At 34.9% G+C, this 20,943-nt stretch overlaps 1 protein-coding gene across 9 annotated transcripts in view; it reads left to right on the top strand.

Moving 5' to 3' along the window:
• The first annotated feature begins 224 nt into the window (after nucleotides 1-224).
• RhoGAPp190 (Rho GTPase-activating protein 190) overlaps nucleotides 225-20,943 on the top strand; it is a 40,340-nt gene continuing 19,621 nt past the window's right edge. For 5 of the 9 annotated variants that reach the window (XM_090178840.1, XM_090178838.1, XM_090178839.1 and 2 more), the window contains exons 1-8: nucleotides 225-467; nucleotides 585-762; nucleotides 2,794-4,163; nucleotides 5,657-6,322; nucleotides 10,628-10,742; nucleotides 10,800-10,923; nucleotides 11,040-11,697; nucleotides 12,868-13,046. In XM_090178840.1, coding sequence (XP_090034966.1) covers nucleotides 3,079-4,163; nucleotides 5,657-6,322; nucleotides 10,628-10,742; nucleotides 10,800-10,923; nucleotides 11,040-11,697; nucleotides 12,868-13,046 — 2,827 coding nt within the window. In that variant the 5' untranslated portion in view covers nucleotides 225-467; nucleotides 585-762; nucleotides 2,794-3,078. The remainder of the gene's footprint in view (nucleotides 468-584; nucleotides 763-2,793; nucleotides 4,164-5,656; nucleotides 6,323-10,627; nucleotides 10,743-10,799; nucleotides 10,924-11,039; nucleotides 11,698-12,867; nucleotides 13,047-20,943) is intronic. The other 4 variants (XM_090178846.1, XM_090178845.1, XM_090178841.1 and 1 more) reach the window with 3 other exon arrangements.

Raw genomic sequence — 20,943 nt, 5'->3', positions numbered from 1 at the left:
GTAGTGCTAGTTTGATATAATCATAAGCCTATCATAGGTTATAGGCTTATGATATAATAGAAAAATAGAAAATTTGGATATCTCCAGTTCTCCACGTAGAGTCGGCACCACCGCCACTAGGGTTTGGGGAGTTTTGCATCTCAATAACCTTAGCGACTCCCAGAATCTCTGGTGTAGTTTTGGTCTTCGGCCATATTGTTGATTAATGAAACGGAATTACAGACAACCAGACTAAAATCAGTCTGTTCCCTTGGCTACTGCAAAAGTGGATCGTTGATTTCGATATGAATCAGCCTGGTTGTGTGAGCTATGATCGTTGGTTAGGCTTAGAGCAAACAGGAAAATCCTTGTAACAATAATTTATGTTTAATACAATATAAGGCCTAAATCAAGTAACCAATTTGCCTTAAGAGTTACCGGAATCATGGGCGACTTTGTGGTGTTATGAATTATATCAGCTAGCCTTGGTAATTTCTTTGAATCATTTATCATCCATTCCTTTTGCTCTTATAATAAGCCTAGGCTTAAGTTGATCAATGTTGACTTAACATAGTTTTTTAATGTGGTACATTTTAACTTTACAGAATTGATCAAAAGAAGAAACTGCTGGCGAGGCAATATCTTTGTGTTAATCATTACGATTCATTTTTATGATGCTCCAAATCATGTATTAAGCATCTTATATTCATTCTTATTGAATGAACATTACGACAAAAGAACTATGCTCATGCATAAGATTTTGGAGGAAAAATGTTGCTCATGGTAAGTTTCATAAATTTGCTTTATTATCAGTTTCAAATGTTTTTGAAGTGTTGGTAATTGCCTTAAAACAAACTAGAACCATTAACATTTTTCAAATTATTGGATTAAGAGTAGTTTTAAAAGAGTACTTTTTAACATTTGAAATGTTAAAGCTGCGGATAATTTAATGTAATTTATATCTATTTGAAGAGCTGTGAGTATATTGGTAGTTCAGTCATGAAGTGAAATTATACGTGATTTTACACGTAGTAAATAACCCAACCCATTTCCACTCAACTATATTTTTGAGTTTCTAAATATTTTTCAAAATATTATTTTTATTATTATTATTATATTAATACAAGGAACTCTTAAACTATTTTGTTGCTTTAGCCTTGGCTGATTTTCTAATGCAATATTGATAAAAACTAAGTGTAACTTTTAGTTAACAAACTGCAGATATTTAACATTTTACTCTTGAAACATTGTAACTGTGCCTCTAATTGCTGCTTTGAGGTACATTGTTCTATCCATTGACTGCCATTCATCCTTAGAATTTTTTTAAATTAACTTGTTAGGGCTGTGTGGCATTTAAAGCAAGTGTCAGCTCAACGTGTAGCAAATCTTTTTCCATAGATGTTGCTAAGATCAAACTCAAAAGGCGGTACTCATAGGTACCCCCTCACGTTCATTTGATTGTTTGTAAATTGGTCATAAACATAAATTCCAGTAATTTTAAATATTAGTTTTTACGCTTGATTTATAATTTAGCTTAAAGTCACTAAATAAAGTATCAGTTCTGTACAGGTGGCAATGCTAGAGCCAGCAGTTGCTTTAAAAATATCTTACAAAATCATAAATTGTCTTTTTACCTATATTGACATTAATAAATGAATTGAAAAATTGTGAGTGAAAGCTGAGCATATCTAGCCATTTTAAATTTTATTTAGATGACTTATACAAATTACCATTGAACGTTGAATATGATTGTCATTTTCAGAGAAAATGACATTTTAATTAGCGTCGTTTAGGGGCAAAAAGTAATTTTATAATGAATATCTTTATTAAGCCCGTTTATAAGGTTATCTTTGACCGGGTAAAACTATTTGAGTTTAGCCCATACTCTTTCTGCAATGGAATCTTCTTGCCCTAAGAACATATATATCCCCATCTAAAACCATTTAGATTTCAAAAAGGGCTGCATCTATAGCATGAGCACATTGGGAAATGCGAAGGATATACTACATATTGTTCATTGCGTTGTCTAGGGCTTATAATTTTGCAAGTATGTCATGGGCAATGAAAATAGAAAAGATATTAATGGAAAATCATTGAAAACAGATGCCTACAGGTGGAATATATATTTTTAAGTGATTTGATTCCCTGTTTATAATTTCTTCTTTCTGAGAGGAATATGAGCATCTCCCTGATTTGTGCAAAGATATTCGCAATGTGCTATATACGTATGGCATTTGTAACACAATATATTATATAAGTGACATTCCACTTAGTTACGTGAATTCTACTTTTTATTGATATTTATTATCTATGTCAAAAACTAACTAGTGGGCAAAATGTGAAACCTTATTTGCCCAGAACATACAACACACGTTCTCAAAGATTAAGGTTCTCTAAATTCTTTTTGGTCTAAATTGCGGGAAATGTTCAATTCTAGTTCAATATATTGGTTTATTTTTAGGTGCAGAAATTACATTGCTTATGCTTTTCATTACCGTTACAAATAGTCTGTTAGCCTAACTAGATGGCCATATATGGGAAGCGTTCTTTTTGGGCTTTGGGCTAGTTTACCTTTGTGCCATATACTCTCTTCTCGTCTCTTTACTCGCGCATAGAGATTCTTTAGCGCCTCTCCTACTCTCCCTTTTATTTTGTGACAAGTTCTCAGTGAAAAAAACAACATTCCGACACACTTCTATACCTTATGTCACTTTTGCCATTACAGAGGCTTAGATTACTTTTGGCATATTAACTGTGATTTTGATGTGTAAATTGTTTTTTTCTAAAACAATTTTCTATTTTTTCCCTCCCCAGGAAAACGTAACTTCAAAATTAACAACAATGACAAGTGATATAGTTTATAGGTTTTGGACTTTATTATGGCCATTAATAAGTGGAATTAGTTCTTGATTACGGGACACAAAAGTTATAACTTGAACATGTTCATCTGTGTAAGCTAGTCATTTTGTTTGATTCTCAAATGGATCAAGTCTATGCCTTAACATTCTGGAATTGAATAATTTGGTCTTTCAATGGCTGAAGAATTAGTTATTCCTAGAGGGACATAAAAAAAAGAAGCTTAGTGTAGATCAAATTATTATGGCTAAAAAATATGAGGTCCCGAGAACATTTAACATAGCTGTTGTAGGTTTGTCTGGAACTGAGAAAGAAAAAGGCGTCACCGGAGTTGGAAAGTCTTGTCTTTGTAATCGTTTCGTGAGGCCGTTGGCTGATGACTATCATGTTGACCATATCTCAGTTCTCAGTCAAACTGATTTCAGCGGTAGAGTTGTTAATAATGATCATTTTCTCTATTGGGGAGAAGTATGTAAAACTTCAGACGAAGGTGTCGAGCTAATGTTTCAAGTTATTGAACATACTGAATTCATAGATGATTCCTCTTTTCAAACTTTTAAAAGTGGCAAACATGATCCCTACTATAAACGAGTTACAAATACCAAGCTTTGCTCTGCCGAAAAACTTATGTACATTTGCAAAAATCAGCTAGGAATTGAAAAGGAATATGAACAGAAGCTACTTCCCGATGGAAAGTTTAACGTTGATGGCTATGTTTGTGCTTTCGATGTTAGTGATGTTCAAGGAAGAAGCATAGAGAAACAGGTTGAATTTACTGTTCTACTCCTCAGTCATCTGCTCAAAACGAAAAAACCAGTGGTGCTGGCCACCACTAAGCATGAGGAAGCGTGCGATTCATACATTCGTGAAGCAGAAAAGCTACTTACGCGTAAAGAAATCAGGGGAACCACTATCCCTTTAGTTGAGACATCTGCTCATGAAAATATAAATGTTGAACTTGCATTTGTGGTTGTAGCCCAGATGATTGATCGTACAAAAGGGCGATCAAAAGTAATACCTTTTTATGAATCCGCAAGAGCGCGGAAAGAAGTACTTGATGTTGCTACAGATGCCTATCAGTCTCTTATCAGATCTCAAGTTACTGACTACCGTGCTGTTTGGAGCTCAGTGAACATGAAATTTTCACAAAATCAAGATTTCTTACACTATTGCGAACAATTTGGGCAAGATGCAGCAAGGAACATGTTCAAAAGGCACGTTAAAAAGTTAAAAGAAGAATATATTGGAAGAAAAATGCAGATGTACATACGTGTACTACCAGAAGTTCTGGGTGAACTACTTCCAGATTTGGCTAGTATTGGTGATGGGTAAGTTTTTGCTTTAATAACGTTAACTTACTTTTTATTTAGATTTCTATAATATATTTCTTATCAACTGCCTTTATTATTTGGTTAAAGATAACTGGGGTGAATAATAACACATGAACGCACTTTTTTTTAATGCGTCTTGCGGAATTGAAAATACACAGATATTAATTTTTTTAAATTATCGTTTTCTAACCCCTTTAGGATACACTAAATATAGCGAATTTTTTATTGGGTGGGGACAAATATATTTTATTTTTCCTTGATAATATGGCTAGACGGCCCATCGTGATTAACACTTAATTTACACTCTTGCTGCTCTTGAATACGACTCCGATTTCAGTGAACAATTCCCTTAACTAAAGAGATCCTGAAACCGGGGTCTAAATGAATCATGCAGAAGGACTTGGCTCTTCCTCCTTCTGGTCGAAGGAAACGTTTTATTCCTGGATATTTGGCCGCAGTAAAGTTCCACATTTGCGAGAAATGTCTAGGAGAAAATTGGTTTTAGGCGTTTTTGAAGGCAGCAGCTACCTTGCAGTCCCGTGATCCTGGACCATTTAAAAGGTTTTTTAAGTTATGCAAGTTGAACCATTTCTGTTAATAGAAATTGGAAAATTCTTTACTTTTGAATATTTTTTTAACCATCCCGTTTCCAACTTCACCTACGACAATTAAGCTGGCCGAATTTTGGCGAAAAGTAACGGTAAAAAACTGTAATTTTACAAAATAAATAACTCAGTGTATTTTCTTTTCCGCAAAATAATTTTGACACAGAAATTTTCAGTTTCGTCTAAAGTACCCCTAAAAATAAACATAGGACATAGTGATGCACCAATATATAATATTGGTATCGGCCAATATGGTCTTAAGCGAAGCTGATATTGGCCGATACTGGTATTAGAAAAATATTTTCCCAAAAACTTATAAAAATAAGAAAGTTCTCGATTAACTAATAATAGTTTTTGATTGACAACCATTTCTCATTGGTTCTCAAGATAAAACTTTGAATGACCTTGAACCATGAGTTAAAAAGGTCATCAGAGTTGGCAATTTCTAAAGACGCCCTACCAGATGAGTATGTCTAGCAAATTTTGATACTCTAGCATAAGTATTATTAGAGTTAATAGCCCTTCAACCTGGTCTCTGGTATATTATTTTCATCACCTAAAATGTGAAGGGGATCACTTTTCTAATTGAAACCACCTATGGTTCTTGAGATAAATTTTAAATGTTCTTGAAGGCATGGTTAAAGGTCCTGAAAGTTTCAAATTCCTAACTAAAACAAATTTTGAGTTATTGGCCCTGTATTGTTTTTTTAGGTAGTTCATCGCCTGTATTTATGGGTGTACATCAATGACCATGATTTTTTCACTTCCTGACCTTGCCCAAAATATAAATTTTTTTGCTCTTTTACTCCATTAAACAGATCTAAAAACTTATTCTAAATTATTTTTTAGTTGAAAGCTACAATTGTCAACCTTTTTAAATTTCAGTGATTGGTCATATGTTAAGGAAAGGCTGAAAGAACACCCTGATTTTCACCAATATTTTTTGGAAAGTCCCGATGAACATAGGTGGCAGGAAAGTGATTTGGTTGATAGTAATGAAACAAGAATTCCTTTTGATATTCTGGATACTCAAGAGGCTGAAGCTTGTTTTGAAGAACACAGAGCAGCCTTAGATGCCGATGAACAGAGACAAGAACTACGTCAAGAATTTAAAGAACTTTTAGAAGAAACTGGTTTAGTTACACCTGGGAAGCTATTATCTGAAGTTAGAGTTTTGTTTCTTGGTCGTGAGTGTTGTGAAAGATTATCTGAACATGATCTCAAAGAAATTTATCAAGAACATCAACGTGAAATTACTGAAAAAGCAAAGCATAATTTTCAAGAACTTCTTTTGGAACAAGCTGAACTTTTTTACTATTTCGCTAGTATTGGACCAGGAAATGTCTTAACCCAAGAAGATTTCAATAAAATTACCGAATCTCTCCAGGAAGATTCTCGTTATAAAGCTTTAGATAGACTTGGTCAAGACAGAATGCTAATGATATTGCAGCACTTGGGTTTTGTTCATGGTCCTATTCGAGAGCATTGTCCTGCCAATCCTAACTGCATGGATACAGTTGTGGATAAAATAATTGCTCTGAAAGCTCACAGGTGTGTTTATTTTTCTTTGTACCATTAGGTTATATCCAGAATGTATTTATACTTATTGAGAATTGCTATATTGAGACATATTTCCTTTATACTCTCCTGTGATGGGGGAAAACCATGATGCCTGCAGATAGTCTCAACATAGTCATAACAATTTCTAACATCTTGTGAATTCTAGGTGGCATGTCTGGCAAGACTTCTGGGATATAAGGGTCTTGAATGACTATGTTGAGACAATTTTAGCATGCTCGGAAAGTAAGCTCCTTCCCCCTTAAAAAAAGCAAATGTTATTGGTTGGAAAATTCTATCACAATGCTGGAGGATTATCTCAACATAGTCATTCTCCCAGAATAAAAAAAAAACATTTCTTGTAATGTTTAGAGATATCTTAAGAGTGGAAGAGTATCTGAATTTTGTTCAGTTTAAACTAAAATATGCCAGTCTTATTTATGCAAAGGAGAATGAAAATGGGTAAAAAAGGCCATATTCATGGAACACAAGGAAACACTTTAGATAGCTCCCATTTTGTTAAAGAGTGTCAGAATTTTCTACGTATATGAAGTTTTTTAAAATATATTAAAGAAAAATATAGTTAAAAACATTTGGTATAAATATAAATATTCACAATTAATTTCAAATTATAAAATAGAAAGATAGCGTACCTTTTTTTTATCACATACTGTCTACGTCATAGATAGGTTGATGTTTATTTGTTGCTACTTGAGCGAGCTGGAGAAAGAATTTATAGGGGATTACAGGAGGAAATTTTACTCCCATAGCTTTCTTTTGATCCGAGAATCTCGAACCATGTGGTCCGCGAGAAGAAAGTCAAAAAACGCGCTAACAAATCCTCTATGCGATAGTAGAAAAAGGCTACTGGAAATTCCCCGCCGCCCGAGCGCGCTGAAATCGACCAAACTCATGACGTCAACAATCTGTAAAGTTTTGACGCGGCTATTGAAATACCATTATTTTACATTAAAATTTTAACTAAATACTAATTGAAAGTGCTAATATGTATATATATTCGGAATCAGGACTTAAAAATCTGTTATAACGTGTAAGCCAAAGAACAAAATTTTAAATTTATCTGAGTTGGCACTATCTCTTTAAGTTAAAGTTTCTATCATTCAAGAGCTGATCCAGCAATGATCCATTAAATGGTAAATATTCTGTTTTGTCAAACAAAATATTTATTATTTAATGGATGTTTCTTGTTTATTACCTTAATTTAGGTTAAATAGTTAATGTTAAACTCTTTTAAACCAACTGACTAAATTGAAACCCATTATTCCCACATACATTCCCTAACATTTAAGAAAATAGCAAAGTTGAATTTATCCAAAGCACCTCTGCTACCTAGCAAGGATAACTTGATTTTAAGATATCATATTTAGATCTGTTGCTAGATATCTCTTTCATTAATGATGACCAAGGTTTTTTCATATAAATTAAATATTTAATACTTTCATTAAAAAGTTAAGTCGATAATAATATCCATAATAGTAACGATTAAATGGTTAGAACTAACTTCATACACTTCAGCTGACAGACTACCCCGATATCATTCGTGCTCAGAAAAACTCGTCTGCATATACAGGACTACCAGATTACTACTCCATATTTTTCCATAACAGATACATATTAGAAATTATTGAAAATATAATATAATTTAAATTAAAATTAAGTACATATTAATTTGATTAGTTAATCTTTTCCTATTAGTGATATACAAGAAATTTTATCATAACTAGCCTAACAAGACCCTCTAAACTCTTGGTAAAAATAAATGTAAAAATATACCTCATTCTTAAGAGTTCTTTTAGCCAATGTTATATCTACATAAGAGCTGACAGGGAAAAGGGTGATAAACTAAACCTGGTAAATTTGATTATTTTTAACAACTCAACCTTGAAGACAATTATACCATTTCCAGTATCAAAACTTGATAAAATGTGACGAAATACTGTTGAACTTCAACTTTATTTTAATTATACAAAATGAAGCGACTAAATGCAAATGTTGTAGCTTGTGTGGTTTGTTTTCTTAGTTGAGCGCACTGTAGCTTAATTCCTATTCTGGTTTGACTATAAACTTGGTTAACAGCTGCATTGCAGTACAGTCCTGATCAAAAGTTTCTGGCCGTTTTTGTTTGGCAGTCAATTTGTTTCTATTTTAGGTAGAGAGCCGAGTGAGGGCTTCACGGAAAGAATACCCTCACGAAAATATTATGCTGGTTACGATAATGCGCTACCACTAGTAGGGCACAACCCATACCGGAAATAGTAAAACCCCTCCGAAATGGCGTCACGAAAAAATTAGTATAATTTGTCGTGTTTACGCTCGTTCGACGCGTTATCCCATTTAAAAACCAAATCTGGGTTCACTTTTCTAATCGGAATTGTGGTTGAAAAGTTATTGAAGAAATAGTGACGACGTAAAACACGAAAATTAACCCTAATTTGGTTTTCAAGTTAAACAAAAGCAAACGTGAAAGTAGTAATATTTGAAATAATATCGCGCGAGACCATTTATTTAATAAATAATAATTATAAATTTTAACGAGCGTAAACACGACAAATGATACTAATCTTTTCGTGACGCCATTTCGGAGGGGTTTTACTATTTCCGGTATGGGTTGTGCCCTACTAGTGGTAGCGCATTATCGTAACCGGCATAATATTTTCGTGAGGGTATTCTTTCCGTGAAGCCCTCACTCGGCTCTCTACCTTAAATAGAAACAAATTGACTGCCAAACAAAAATGGCCAGAAACTTTTGATCAGGACTGTACCACTTCAGTTTTGTGGATTTTAGTTTTGTCAAAAGTATTTTTCCTTCGATGAATTATTGGTGAAGTTACCTCGTTCTTTAAATGTTTGGTCCTACACCTAATTTTTTAAACCAAATAAGCAGGAATTCCCCCAAATCATAGGCAAAGTTGCACTACACAGCAGCCTCATGTAATTTCGTTTTTTTATGGAGAATGTAGCACTTGACGCGTAGATTACGAAACTATTTTTTTTGGGCCGCAAATGATAATTTAATTAACTTAATTTTAAAAATTTAGTAATTTTAGGGAATTACTGTGTTTTTGTATTTTTTGTGGCGGAGAATGTAGCACTTGATGCGTAGATTACTAAACCATTTTTTTTGCGGCCGCAAATGATAATTTTTTAATCAACTTAACTTTTAAAAAAGGCGTCATTGAAAATGAACAAAAACTGTAATTGATTTTATAAAAAAAAAGGGAATATCACGTGGAATTCATTAGGACACCGAAACTGTGGTGTCGGCGAACACACGATGGAAATAAGTACAACGAAACACGTGAAAATGCCCAAAAATTAGAAATTTAAAATTACATAAAAAAATTAAATAGTCATTTGCGGCCAAAATAAAAAATACCCTCGGCAGCTACGTGACAAGGTCTATCAGGCGCAACCAAAATTAATATAAAATTCAATGAAAATGAGAAATTTTTTAAATTAAAAAAATTAAATTAAACAATTAAATAATCATTTGCGGCCAAAATAAAAATACCCTCGTCATCTACGTGACAAGGTCTATCAGGCACAACCAAAATTAATATCAAATTCGATGAGGCCGCTGTAGTGCACTTCACCCTAAAAGCCTAATTCTACAAAGGACCATTACTTGCTATAAATAACATTGGGAGTATGTTACTAACTGTTGTTGTCACATTATTAACCTGATAAATTTTCATTCGCTATAAACTTGTCAGACCTTATTAGAGCGAAGCTGTTTTTGGATCTTAGTTTTCACCTTGTATCCTAGCTTATGGGGTTGTCCACTTATTTGCAGCTTGGTTAATGAATACTATTCAGCTTATCCCATTTTAAAGTAACATAATAGGATTTGATGAAATACACAATGAATACTTGGTGAAGCTTAAAAAAATTATCGTTATTCTCAAACCAGAGAATGTTCAATATAGACCCAATAGTTTTAAATGGAATGTAACCTGCCAAGCAATCTTTATGGAAGACCCCTTCAATTTTTCAAATTTCCCTGTACAGTGGCGCCAACATTTTTAAAACCAAAGGCAACAGCAGCCAGAACTGCAAACGTTGTTGGTCCACATCAAATACCTGAGGTTTCCCTTTGAAGAAATTTTTTTGACAGAGGGTGGAATTGCTATAATATCTGATAAATCTTAATGGGGTAACTCGAGCAATTGATAAATTGGAAATTAGTTTTTATTGGTTCACTGCGAGAAATTGTACAGGCCTATGTCTTAATGTTTTGAGTCTTGTGTTTTGGCTTGGAATAACTGCATTACACCATAGGCCCTCATCGTGGAGCAGAAATAGTCAATGGCTTTTGGAGACTGAAAACAATCAATTAAACCTTGTTTTATTGGGATCTGGAGGTCTTGCTGAGAGGCTGGCTAATGCAATTAAGGTAATGGTTATTAGTATTTTCAAATTACATGTAAAACTGAAATGATTTTTTTTACAGGCACAATGTGTTGATAATACATTTGAAGTTGAAAAAGTACATTACACTTTGGACTTTCGGATCATAGATGGTGATGTAGGCCTTCCTCAAAATTCATTTCGAACTACAAATTTTCGTCCTCATGGTAAATTAACCAAGATTATAATAAGATTATTTAAACTAAATAAATCGCATGCTAGATTGAGTTTGAGCTCTAAACGTATAAAATTTTATTGAGCTTAATACTATTCTATTCTGCAGGCTGCTTTTGTGTCTACGCTAATCCTCAAACTCTGGAGTACATCCGGGATAGTTTGGAGAAAACTTTACTTTCAAATTTGGAACAAGAAGATAGGCTTCCATTTCATGGCCTGCCAATAGTCATTCTTTTTGCTGCTGATGCAACTATCAACGAAAAAGACCTAATGTTTTTAAGGGAAGAAGGTCAAAACAGAGCCAAAAATCTTCAGTGTCCATTTATTGATGTTAGCAGCACTTATGAAGATAATCTTGAGGAAAATCATCATGGTGAACCAGATATTCAACGTTTTGAATCTAACTCTTTAAACCAAGCCTTAAGGTCTTTGATTGAAAGTATTCAGAGAAGAGCTGGGTTACTTCAAATTTATCATCAGTTGCCTGATCATGCCATAAATCCAGACATACGTATTTTAATGTGTATGCTATGTGGTGATCCTTATCAAGTGGAACATGTTTTAGGCCCATTGCTAAGTCATCAATGTTGTTTTGTGACTGCACCACATTCAGTAACATTAGAAACATATCTTGGAGAGTCTAAAAGAAGTGTTGAAGTTAGAGTAACATCGTTTCATGGAGCCAACGCTTTCAGAGATGAACTAGTTCATGGGTTCATACTAGTCTATTCAACAAAAAGAAAAGCATCCTTGGCTACTTTAGGGTAAGAACCTTTATTCTAATCCAAATACTTTTTTCATAAAAATTATAATTATCATTAAAATTATTTTAAAGAACTTGTGACATAGTGGTTGAATGTCCAAAATCTCTATCTTTGAGAAATGTTTTGAAAATAAGTTCTGAATGTGAGCTTTATATCTTTAAAGCTTCACTTACCCACTTTAGGATCTTGTTCAAAGCATTTTATATTTTATAGATGGTTAACAATTATTTTATGACTGAATTCTCATATATTCCATTAATATAAATAATAAGTTATTCAGTTGGGAAAATATGGTCCCAGTGGTAAAATTGAAATCTACCACCTTTGTAGTTTTCACTAAAATCCCATAGTATTGGACAAATAGCAGATTATTTACTGAAGCTAAATTCCAGGATTAATGGTTTTATTGTTTTGCTTAGGAGAGTGTGACCTTTCAGTTGAAAATTGCTATTTATACTTTAAGTAGTTGGTTTTGACAAAACCTTAAAAGGAGAATTAATGTTTCCCATAATGTCTGCAGCTAGCTTTCATTCTTTTTTAAAATTTGCAAACCATTTTCAAAACAATATGGGGTACTTAAGCTTCAGACTTTCTAAACAATGTTTTATATTTGTGATTGAATTGGCATTCAACACAATCTGATTAATGATGAACATAAATCGTAGATTGGCGTGATTATTAATAACCATCATTATCAGCTAGACTCAATGTACCACCTTAGTCTAAAGACAAGTGACTGTTAATACTATTAATTTATGTGGTTGGGTTATGTTGTGTAGGAGGGTGATGGCGGCAAGCCCCTCATTCCCCGTGATCCAACAGCTCCCTACACTTACTATTACCGTTAACCTCAACTTGTTTTTATGGAAAGGGGAAACTCCTTAAACCAGTGAGAAGAAAAGTTAACGCAATATGTACTCTACCATTCACCTTTGATTAGGAGGTTTTAAATGATGGTTCCATTAGAAATTGTTATAAGCATACCACTCTATTGATATGAAAGCATAGCTGATAAATAAAATAGCTTACATTGACAATACTAATGTAAATGTGAAATTTCATTTGAGGATTTAGTGATTAATTGTTTAATCTTTCTTATGTCAGCTATTGGAACATTTTAGAACATGGCAGCTCATTTTCTCCACCTTTAATAATGACTTTTTTTTTTAGGGCCTTTTCTAATAATATTCCAAACATTCCCATTCAAATTTTGGCTGTTAGTGAAACTGACAGCGCCAAGGACTTCTTTTCAAGTGACCTATCTCATCAACTTATCACTGAAGGAAATGCCATAGCCGACAAACTTCAAGCACATTTCATGACATCTACTGCTTCTATGCAGCAAAAAAGTAAGATTTTATTAAAGTTACCAATTTTGTTTACTCTTTGGTATATTTGACAATGCTTATTATGAAATTTTCTGTGCTAGTCACTTCAATTATCCTTGATAGTTGAAGATTTTTATGTAATATATGTACTGTTCATAATTTAACAAACTAAAAACAACATACCTGCTACAGAGATATAGCCAATTAAATCAATTTAGTTAATGTGAATGATTTCACTATAATTTTCGAAACTAAACTGTATTAAACTATTTTTTAAGGTATTTTTAGTAATTACAAAACTACACAAATAATTATAACATAAAAACAGTGAATTTGGCACTGAAGGTTGATTTTGATGGTGTACCAAAACTTTTGTGGTAGTTAGATGATGAAATTGCTGAATTTGCTTAAGTTTACTAACCATTTTATTGAAATTTATACATTGCGCCTTCTAGATGGCTCCACCGAAACTGGCGACACCACTTTAAGTTAAAGTACATGACTAATGGGCCTTTCTATAAATTAACATGGCTTTCTTGTTTACTGTTCTATCACTTCTACAATGCTTGCTTAGCTCCCCCACTAAAGAGAGCTAATGAATTCGTTCATAGGTTTGACTGCACAATTTCCAGAACAAGTTGGGCAGTCGTAGCGAATTTATGGAAAGGTCTATTATCTAGCTTAGTCAATTTAATAATGGTGTAAACAACTAATACCCTGTATTCAACCACTAAAATCGTTGAAGCCAAGCTATCCAACAGTGATGTTACAGGAGCTGTGTCTGTATAGTCTGTTCCTATGTTTCTTTGGCACTACCTTAGGCTTAAGTCATCACCCTCCCTTTGAGTCTGAAGATGATCGGTCTTCTTTGTCTGCCTTAAACGTTGCTGAATTGACCGTCCGCACCACTTAGCAATCGTCTCCTTGTCTCCCCAGCACCTCACAGATCTCTCTTTACGGCGCATCTCTTTGTGCTCTCAAGTAAAGGACAGGGATATTTGACCAATCGTTGTCAGGAATACCATTGAGCATTTGGTCGCCACGTTAGCTTGATCACATGTTTCGCAAAAGTCTTGCTCCTTTTCTACGCAGTTGCGGCTTGAAATGCATGGAGGGGCTGAAGCCACGACTAACGCCACCCAACTCCTGGTAAACCACTCATCAGGCTCCAACGGTTTTACTTAAAGTTGATTTCTTAAATGCTTTGTATATGATCTGTCTAGACTGTCTCCTCGAATGCTTTCGTAATGTCATCCCATATCCCTTTGTTTTTACGCCAATGCTATAAGGTGCCTTCCCATAATAAGAATGGGGTGTTCAGCAATGAGATTCATCCAATCCAGCGCTCTTTTGCTTCATCGTGCATAGAGTGGCTTCCATCATGGCGTTTGAAATTAATATTTGGTACCTGATGATTTGTCGCTGGGTGGAAGTCCAAGCTCAATCCTCGATGATCTGCTCAACACCTCCTAGTGCGAGCTGTTACTTCTTAAATACCAGCTGCTTTGATGTTCAATACTACCAATCTATGTTCGGACAATGCTATCTAATTGTTGTCTAAAACCAAGGCTGTGAGTGCTATGGTTAGAAAATCACGTTGTTTGACTAAACGCTTTGCTTGGTGCTTTAAACTGTTACGAACATACTATAGGCTCCTCGTTACAGTCGTCATTTCCCGTGTCTCTATGGGGCCTGAGTATCCCCTTGTGGAGCCACGCTTTGCTTGGTGCTTTAAACTGTTACGAACATACTATAGGCTCCTCGTTACAGTCGTCATTTCCCGTGTCTCTATGGGGCCTGAGTATCCCCTTGTGGAGCCCATTAGGTACTCAAGTGTCACCTGTGCCGGGTTACACTGGGTTGTTGTTTCTCTTTAGGAGCCATTTCTTAAGGGCTTTGGCACCTTACCAACGTATGTAGGGTGCTGCCTTCCGATGCTAGAGCATCCGCTCTTATTCCCACTGCTGTGTGCTTAGTGGGACTTGGTCGCCCTTTTGTTGAGGGGCTTGCATCGAAGGTGCAACCGTCAGCAGTAGGGTTCTCTTACTGCCTTGACTGTTTTGTCACCTGTCTGGGCTGTGGATGCTGGCATAGAGCATTGTAAGGCCCTAAAGAGGGTGCTAAGCCGTAAGCAGGTAACACGCGAAAATAGAGGCGCCACCTAGAGTCAAAAGAGAGAGCAGGGGAAAGTTTTATCGGCTATAGTTATTGGAGTAGGTGGCTGGAGAAAGATAGTTAGACTTGGGAAGCTGATTATTATTATTAGAGTTGAGTAAATTAAAGAATTTAATTGAAGGTAAATACGTTATGCCTCGTTGTTATCCATATTGACGCAGTTGTAGAAATTAGCTCCTTTCGGTCTCCAGTGGTGTGCACCGGGCTATAAATCTGACACATGTCTCTAATGGCTTAGTTTTTCACGATGCTTTAACTCAGTGGGAACTCTTTTAAGGAGGGGTTTTATCAACTGATCTCCGAATTAGTGCAAGAGGCTCCACTAGTCGAAAAGTATCACATGCATCCAGTGACAGGGACAAAGCCCAGCTACAGACTGGCTGCTGGCTCAATGCGCTTCCTTCACCATCCCTGGGTACATTATTAGACGACAAATCCTTCCGTATCGCTGTTGGCTTTCTGTTGGGCGCCAAAATATGTGTCCCGCACACTTGCAACTGCTGTAGCCGTGTGGATTCCTTTGGCATCCATGGTTTGAGTTGCAAAAGAAGCTCAGGTCAGCTTTCGCGCCATTTTGCCGTTGATGACTTACTAAAACGCACACACATCTGTCAGACTTATCATAAATAATTCAGAGGTTCATCTTCAGTAACAATATTCAACAAGTTCAACTAGGCGAGTCTACACACCAGGCAGATCGTTTCATAACCAGGCTGCCAGATTAAATTCCCCCAAATCTTCTGTTGGGTTATTTTGGCAAAATACCATTTCGAACAACATCTGTTAGTATTCTGGCTATCCTGAAGTGAGACTATGAGAAACGACCAGACTGGTTGTCCTTGGTTAATTTGTTAATGTAATTCATGTCTGTGTAATGAATCAATTAAGGTTGAGAAAATGTTTCTTACCTGTATTGTAGTCAAATTATAGCCAATTTAATTACTCCCCTTTCATAATAATGGTTTTAGGAGTTCTCTTATTTTATTTGTTCATAATAAGAAACTTTATGACAAAAAAACTGAATTGAGCAGACGTGCAAAGTTTAGCTCCTAACTTATAGTAAGCCTAGGCGTAATGGCCTATCTTGTAAAGCATTGCCTTGAAGTTGGATGTATCCATGGCAGGAGAGATGAAAAAACTATGGTAACTTGTGATTTATGCCTCATATATTTCCATCTGGACTGTATCAATCTAACTAATACTAGAGCCAAACGATTCTATGCCTGTAAAGCCTGTAGGGAAATATGGGCTTAACAGAAATACATCTAAAATCTCCCATCAAACCACAACTTATAAAATCGAAAGTGACATAGAAGATATTAAAGGGGAACTAAAAATACTAAATACTGCTATTGAAGACAACTCATAAAACATTTCTGAATAATCGGAAAATTACACAAAGATGATAAATGGCTCGAGTGATTTAGGAAATATATCGGTTCTTATGGGACAGACAAGCGAATATGATGGAAATTCAGAATATTGACAAGATTAGAGTGAATAATAATAAACTCCTTTAATTAGAAGAAGAATGAAATACGAAAATACCGGCCACAAATGAGCTGATGGAAGAAGATTACACTGAATTACAGGAGTGTATTGATCCGACAAATAATGACCAAATGGATGAGTCTTGGCAGCTGGTTCATAAAAAGAAAAAAGAAACTTGGAAATTAACTCACTCTGACAGTGAAGCACCTGGTTTCAAACTTTCAAAGTTTAACCAGCAACAAGTGCAAACTAAACAAAGAACATCAAAGACAACTTTTCTAAGGAACCAAATTCAGCCAAATATGAAAAATACACCAAACCAAGACTCTCACAAGAAAAATACAATCTTAGGTTATAAGGAAAAAACTAACTGCGTAGTAAATTTTTCAAACCAATACAACTTCTTTATTGTCAACTGTAATAAAAACATTGATGTAGATGATCTTAAAACCTTACTGAATAATATTGGACTAACAAGTACTGAAATCAGGAAAACTACTTGCTCATTAGACGCTAGGACATTGTACAACAGTTTCGTAGTTAGATCTACAGAAAATAAAAGTAAATATATACGATATGCTTAACAAGCGAACAGGAAGATCAAATTATAATCTGGGGAACGTCAGAAGATAAAAATCTGGAACGATATGTTTATACTCCAATTTATAAATATGTGATCTTCAATGCAATGGTGACGAGGAAACTTTGGAGGAAGATATCTCAAGTCACTTAGTTAGTCTGTGAATTGAAAACTCTATCTCTCAGTATTAGATTCAGAGAACTGGGGTAAAACGTTCTTATTGATATGCAACCCAAAATACCATAAAACTGTTACTGACTGAACAAACTGGCCTAGGCCATTGAAAATCAACCGCTATAGAGAACCAAAAACCCAATACAGAAGATGAAACAGTCAACCGACAAAACGTACGACTTAATACGACTGTTGTTAACAGATCTCACGTAGTAGATACAAACATTTTTACGCATGGCAACATTTCACCTGTACTATCTACAAGTACAAATACTCCATTAACAAAAATTTAGAACATAAAGAAATATGGACTGAAAATTGCTCTTATTAATATCAGTTACGACATGGGTATAGAAGGTAAAGTTTTAAACTGGATGACCTCCTACTTAGATAAAAGACAGCAATGCGTCACACATAATGGGCACGTATCTACACTTGAATACGTAAACACGGAATACTACAAGGTAGTGTCCTGGGGCCCACTCTCTACAATGTTTATACAGCAGATCTCCATCAAGCACTTTATCACTCAAATGGGAATGAATCTGCAGACGACAATGCTGTCTTAACAGCAAAACAGTAAATGAATTAATTGCTACGGCTGAAGAAGACATACAGCTTAGCAGACAAACTAAAAACTAAAGGTTTGAGTCTAAGCAAGAAGAAAACAAAATATATGCTTTTCGCGCCAACTCAAGCAAAAAAGAGGCTGCTGGCCTACAAACTCTGTGCCAACACTATAGAGAGAACACAAACTATGAAATATCTTGGACTATGCCCTTACCAAAAATTAAGTTGGATTTCAGTTTGTATTTAGTTTGCATACACATTATTAGTTGATATTAACTTGGTATTAAGTAGGCTCAAGTTGTCAGCATATTTCAAGTTACTAGTTGAAGGAGTAATAAGTTGTTATTCAGTTGGTAGGAAAATACTTCTTTTGCTAAGTTTGTAATTAGTTGGTTTTTAGTAGTCAGGAAGTTACATATTATTTTTAAGTTGGTTTTTAGATGTTTCCCTAGTAGGATTTAAGTTGCTTTTAAGTAGTTAAATGTAAATGTTGATTCTGATTTAGTTGTAAATAAGTTGATTATTAAAGACGATTTAAGTTATTTTTTAGTAGGCATTTGTCCCAAATACAAACTGAAAACCAAGTTGAAATACAAGTTGTCGTAAGTGGTTTTTAGCCAACTTATTTTTTGGTAAGGGATGGTTTGACGAAGATCTTACATGGAACAAACCTATACAATGTACTGTAAATAAAATGAATTCAAGAATACGGCTGAATAGACCTTTACAATATTATCTTACTAGCGATAAGTTGCGCATTTTATACACATCAATAATAAAATCAATAGTGGAATATGGAATAATTTTTTACGCCAATGCAAATAAGAATAAAACAGGAAAATTAGAAGATGTAATAGTAATAAATCGTGCCATAAAACTAATCGCAAAAAAGACGAAGTTTTCCTCCCTAACAGAAGCTAAACAGATTGCGAAAGTTGACTCCTTTCAAAAACTGTGTATTAAAAATTTGCTCATATTCATGTTCAAAGTCAAAAATATAGTTCCTACGTTTATTCAGCAGTGGTTCCCGGAACACACTTGTGATACTAGAACTACTAGGGGCGTAAAATAAAATTTCTTCGCCGGAAACAATTACAAAAATATATTAATAAAAGTACTAAAGACAAGGGTATTCAAAGCATGGAATGACTTAAATGGTACTTTAAAATCCCTTCAAAGGTTCATACTTCAGGTGTATAGATAAAATTATCAGATTCAGTTATATTAATTGGGAGTGTATGGTACTAAATTGTTCAGAAATGTGATGGAGCGCCTAAAAATGGTATACACATACATTAGAAATTATGATAAAGAATAACTGTTAGATTGTAGGGCTATGCAAATACTCCAACAATACAAACAACAAGTGCACTGTTTTTTTTAAACAACATTGTAACCGATATTCAGTCAAGGGAAAACCAAATCTGCTTCAATCGAAATAAAATTACCTTATTTCAATAAATAAAGTCTTTATTTGGGGGCCGAAAAGAATTACAATGTGAGGTTAGCTTATCTTAAACTATCAACGGATGCTTATTACATAGTCGAAAAACAGTGACAAAAATAACAATCAACATTACCAGAGAGGAGAGAGCAATTTTTATTGCAGTTAAACTTGAGATCAGGCTTGTGATAACTAGTGGCAGGGGTAACTGCCACGGCAAAAAAATATCCTAATGAAAAGGAACAGTGCTGCCAAGGAAGTTCTGGCGAGCTACTCCGGCTGACTGCCAAAACATACGCGAAACTTGCCGGCTCGGACTAGAGCTTAAATAGAGGAGACCCCCTGGCTTCCAAGGTGGTTCTCGCCTCTCGGGCGCCATCTCTAGAGTGGCAATAAATAAAATATAAAACTAATAATGTAGGAATAGGAGTGTCAGGCTGTCCTTGTGGCAAAAGCCACTACGCCTAGGGTAAGTTGGATTTGACACATTTGGGGCATCCGTTGCGACATTATTAAGTGTTGGTTTGGAGTGTCGCTTAAGTTGTGGAAACTGGTTCATTTATATATATTTTTTTTTTTAAATAGAGCTAATACCCAAGGCACCACCTTTGACCACATAAGCAATGCTGCTTGTGCGTGATCAAGTAACAGGTGGCCGGGTTACAATGCGTAGGAGGGTGGTGGCAAGCCCTTCATGCCACGCGAGCCAACAGCTCCCTACCCTTACCAAAAAATAAGTTGGATTTCAGTTTGTATTTAGTTTTTATACACGTTATTAGTTGATATTGAGTTGGTATTAAGTAGGCTCAAGTTGTCAGCATATTTCAAGTTACTATTAAAGGGGTAATAAGTTGTTATTTCGTTTGGTAGGAAAATACTTCTTTTGCTAAGTTGGTAATTAGTTGGTTTTTAGTAGTCAGGAAGTTACATATTATTTTTAAGTTGGTTTTGAGATGTTTCCCTAGTAGGATTTAAGTTGCTTTTAAGTAGTTAAATGTAAATGTTGATTCTGGTTTAGTTGGAAATAAGTTGATTAATAAAGAGGATTTAAGTTATTTTTAAGTAGGCATTTGTCCCAAATACAAACTGAAAACCAAGTTGAAATACAAGTTGTCGTAAGTGGTTTTTAGCCAACTTATTTTTTGGTAAGGGTACACTAACTATTACCGTTAACCTCAGCAAGTTTTTATCGGTAGGGGAAACCGAAGATGTCGGTGGAAAACCCCTTTAACCAGTGGGGAGAGAACTTACAAACTCTACGCAGGAGTGGTTCCGGATTTTCACCCAGTGCCACTAGCTGGGATCGATCCCGGCTCCTCTTGCTTCGAGGCTAAAGTGCTAACCACTCAGCCACCCCATATTAAACCAATATTTTTCACCATTCAAAGATTTTAAATTTAATTTCTTAACTATTCGAATAAAACCAGCTCCTAATCAAGCATACTCTATAACATAAAAATAACAAAATATTATTGGAGGTTTTT

This window comes from Leiobunum rupestre, chromosome 6, assembly GCF_980474605.1.
Source record: "Leiobunum rupestre chromosome 6, qqLeiRupe1.1.hap1, whole genome shotgun sequence".
Classification (NCBI taxonomy): Eukaryota; Metazoa; Arthropoda; class Arachnida; order Opiliones; family Sclerosomatidae; genus Leiobunum; species Leiobunum rupestre.
The sequence above is the reverse complement of the archived record's forward strand: the minus strand, read 5'-3'. Positions and strand labels throughout refer to the sequence as shown.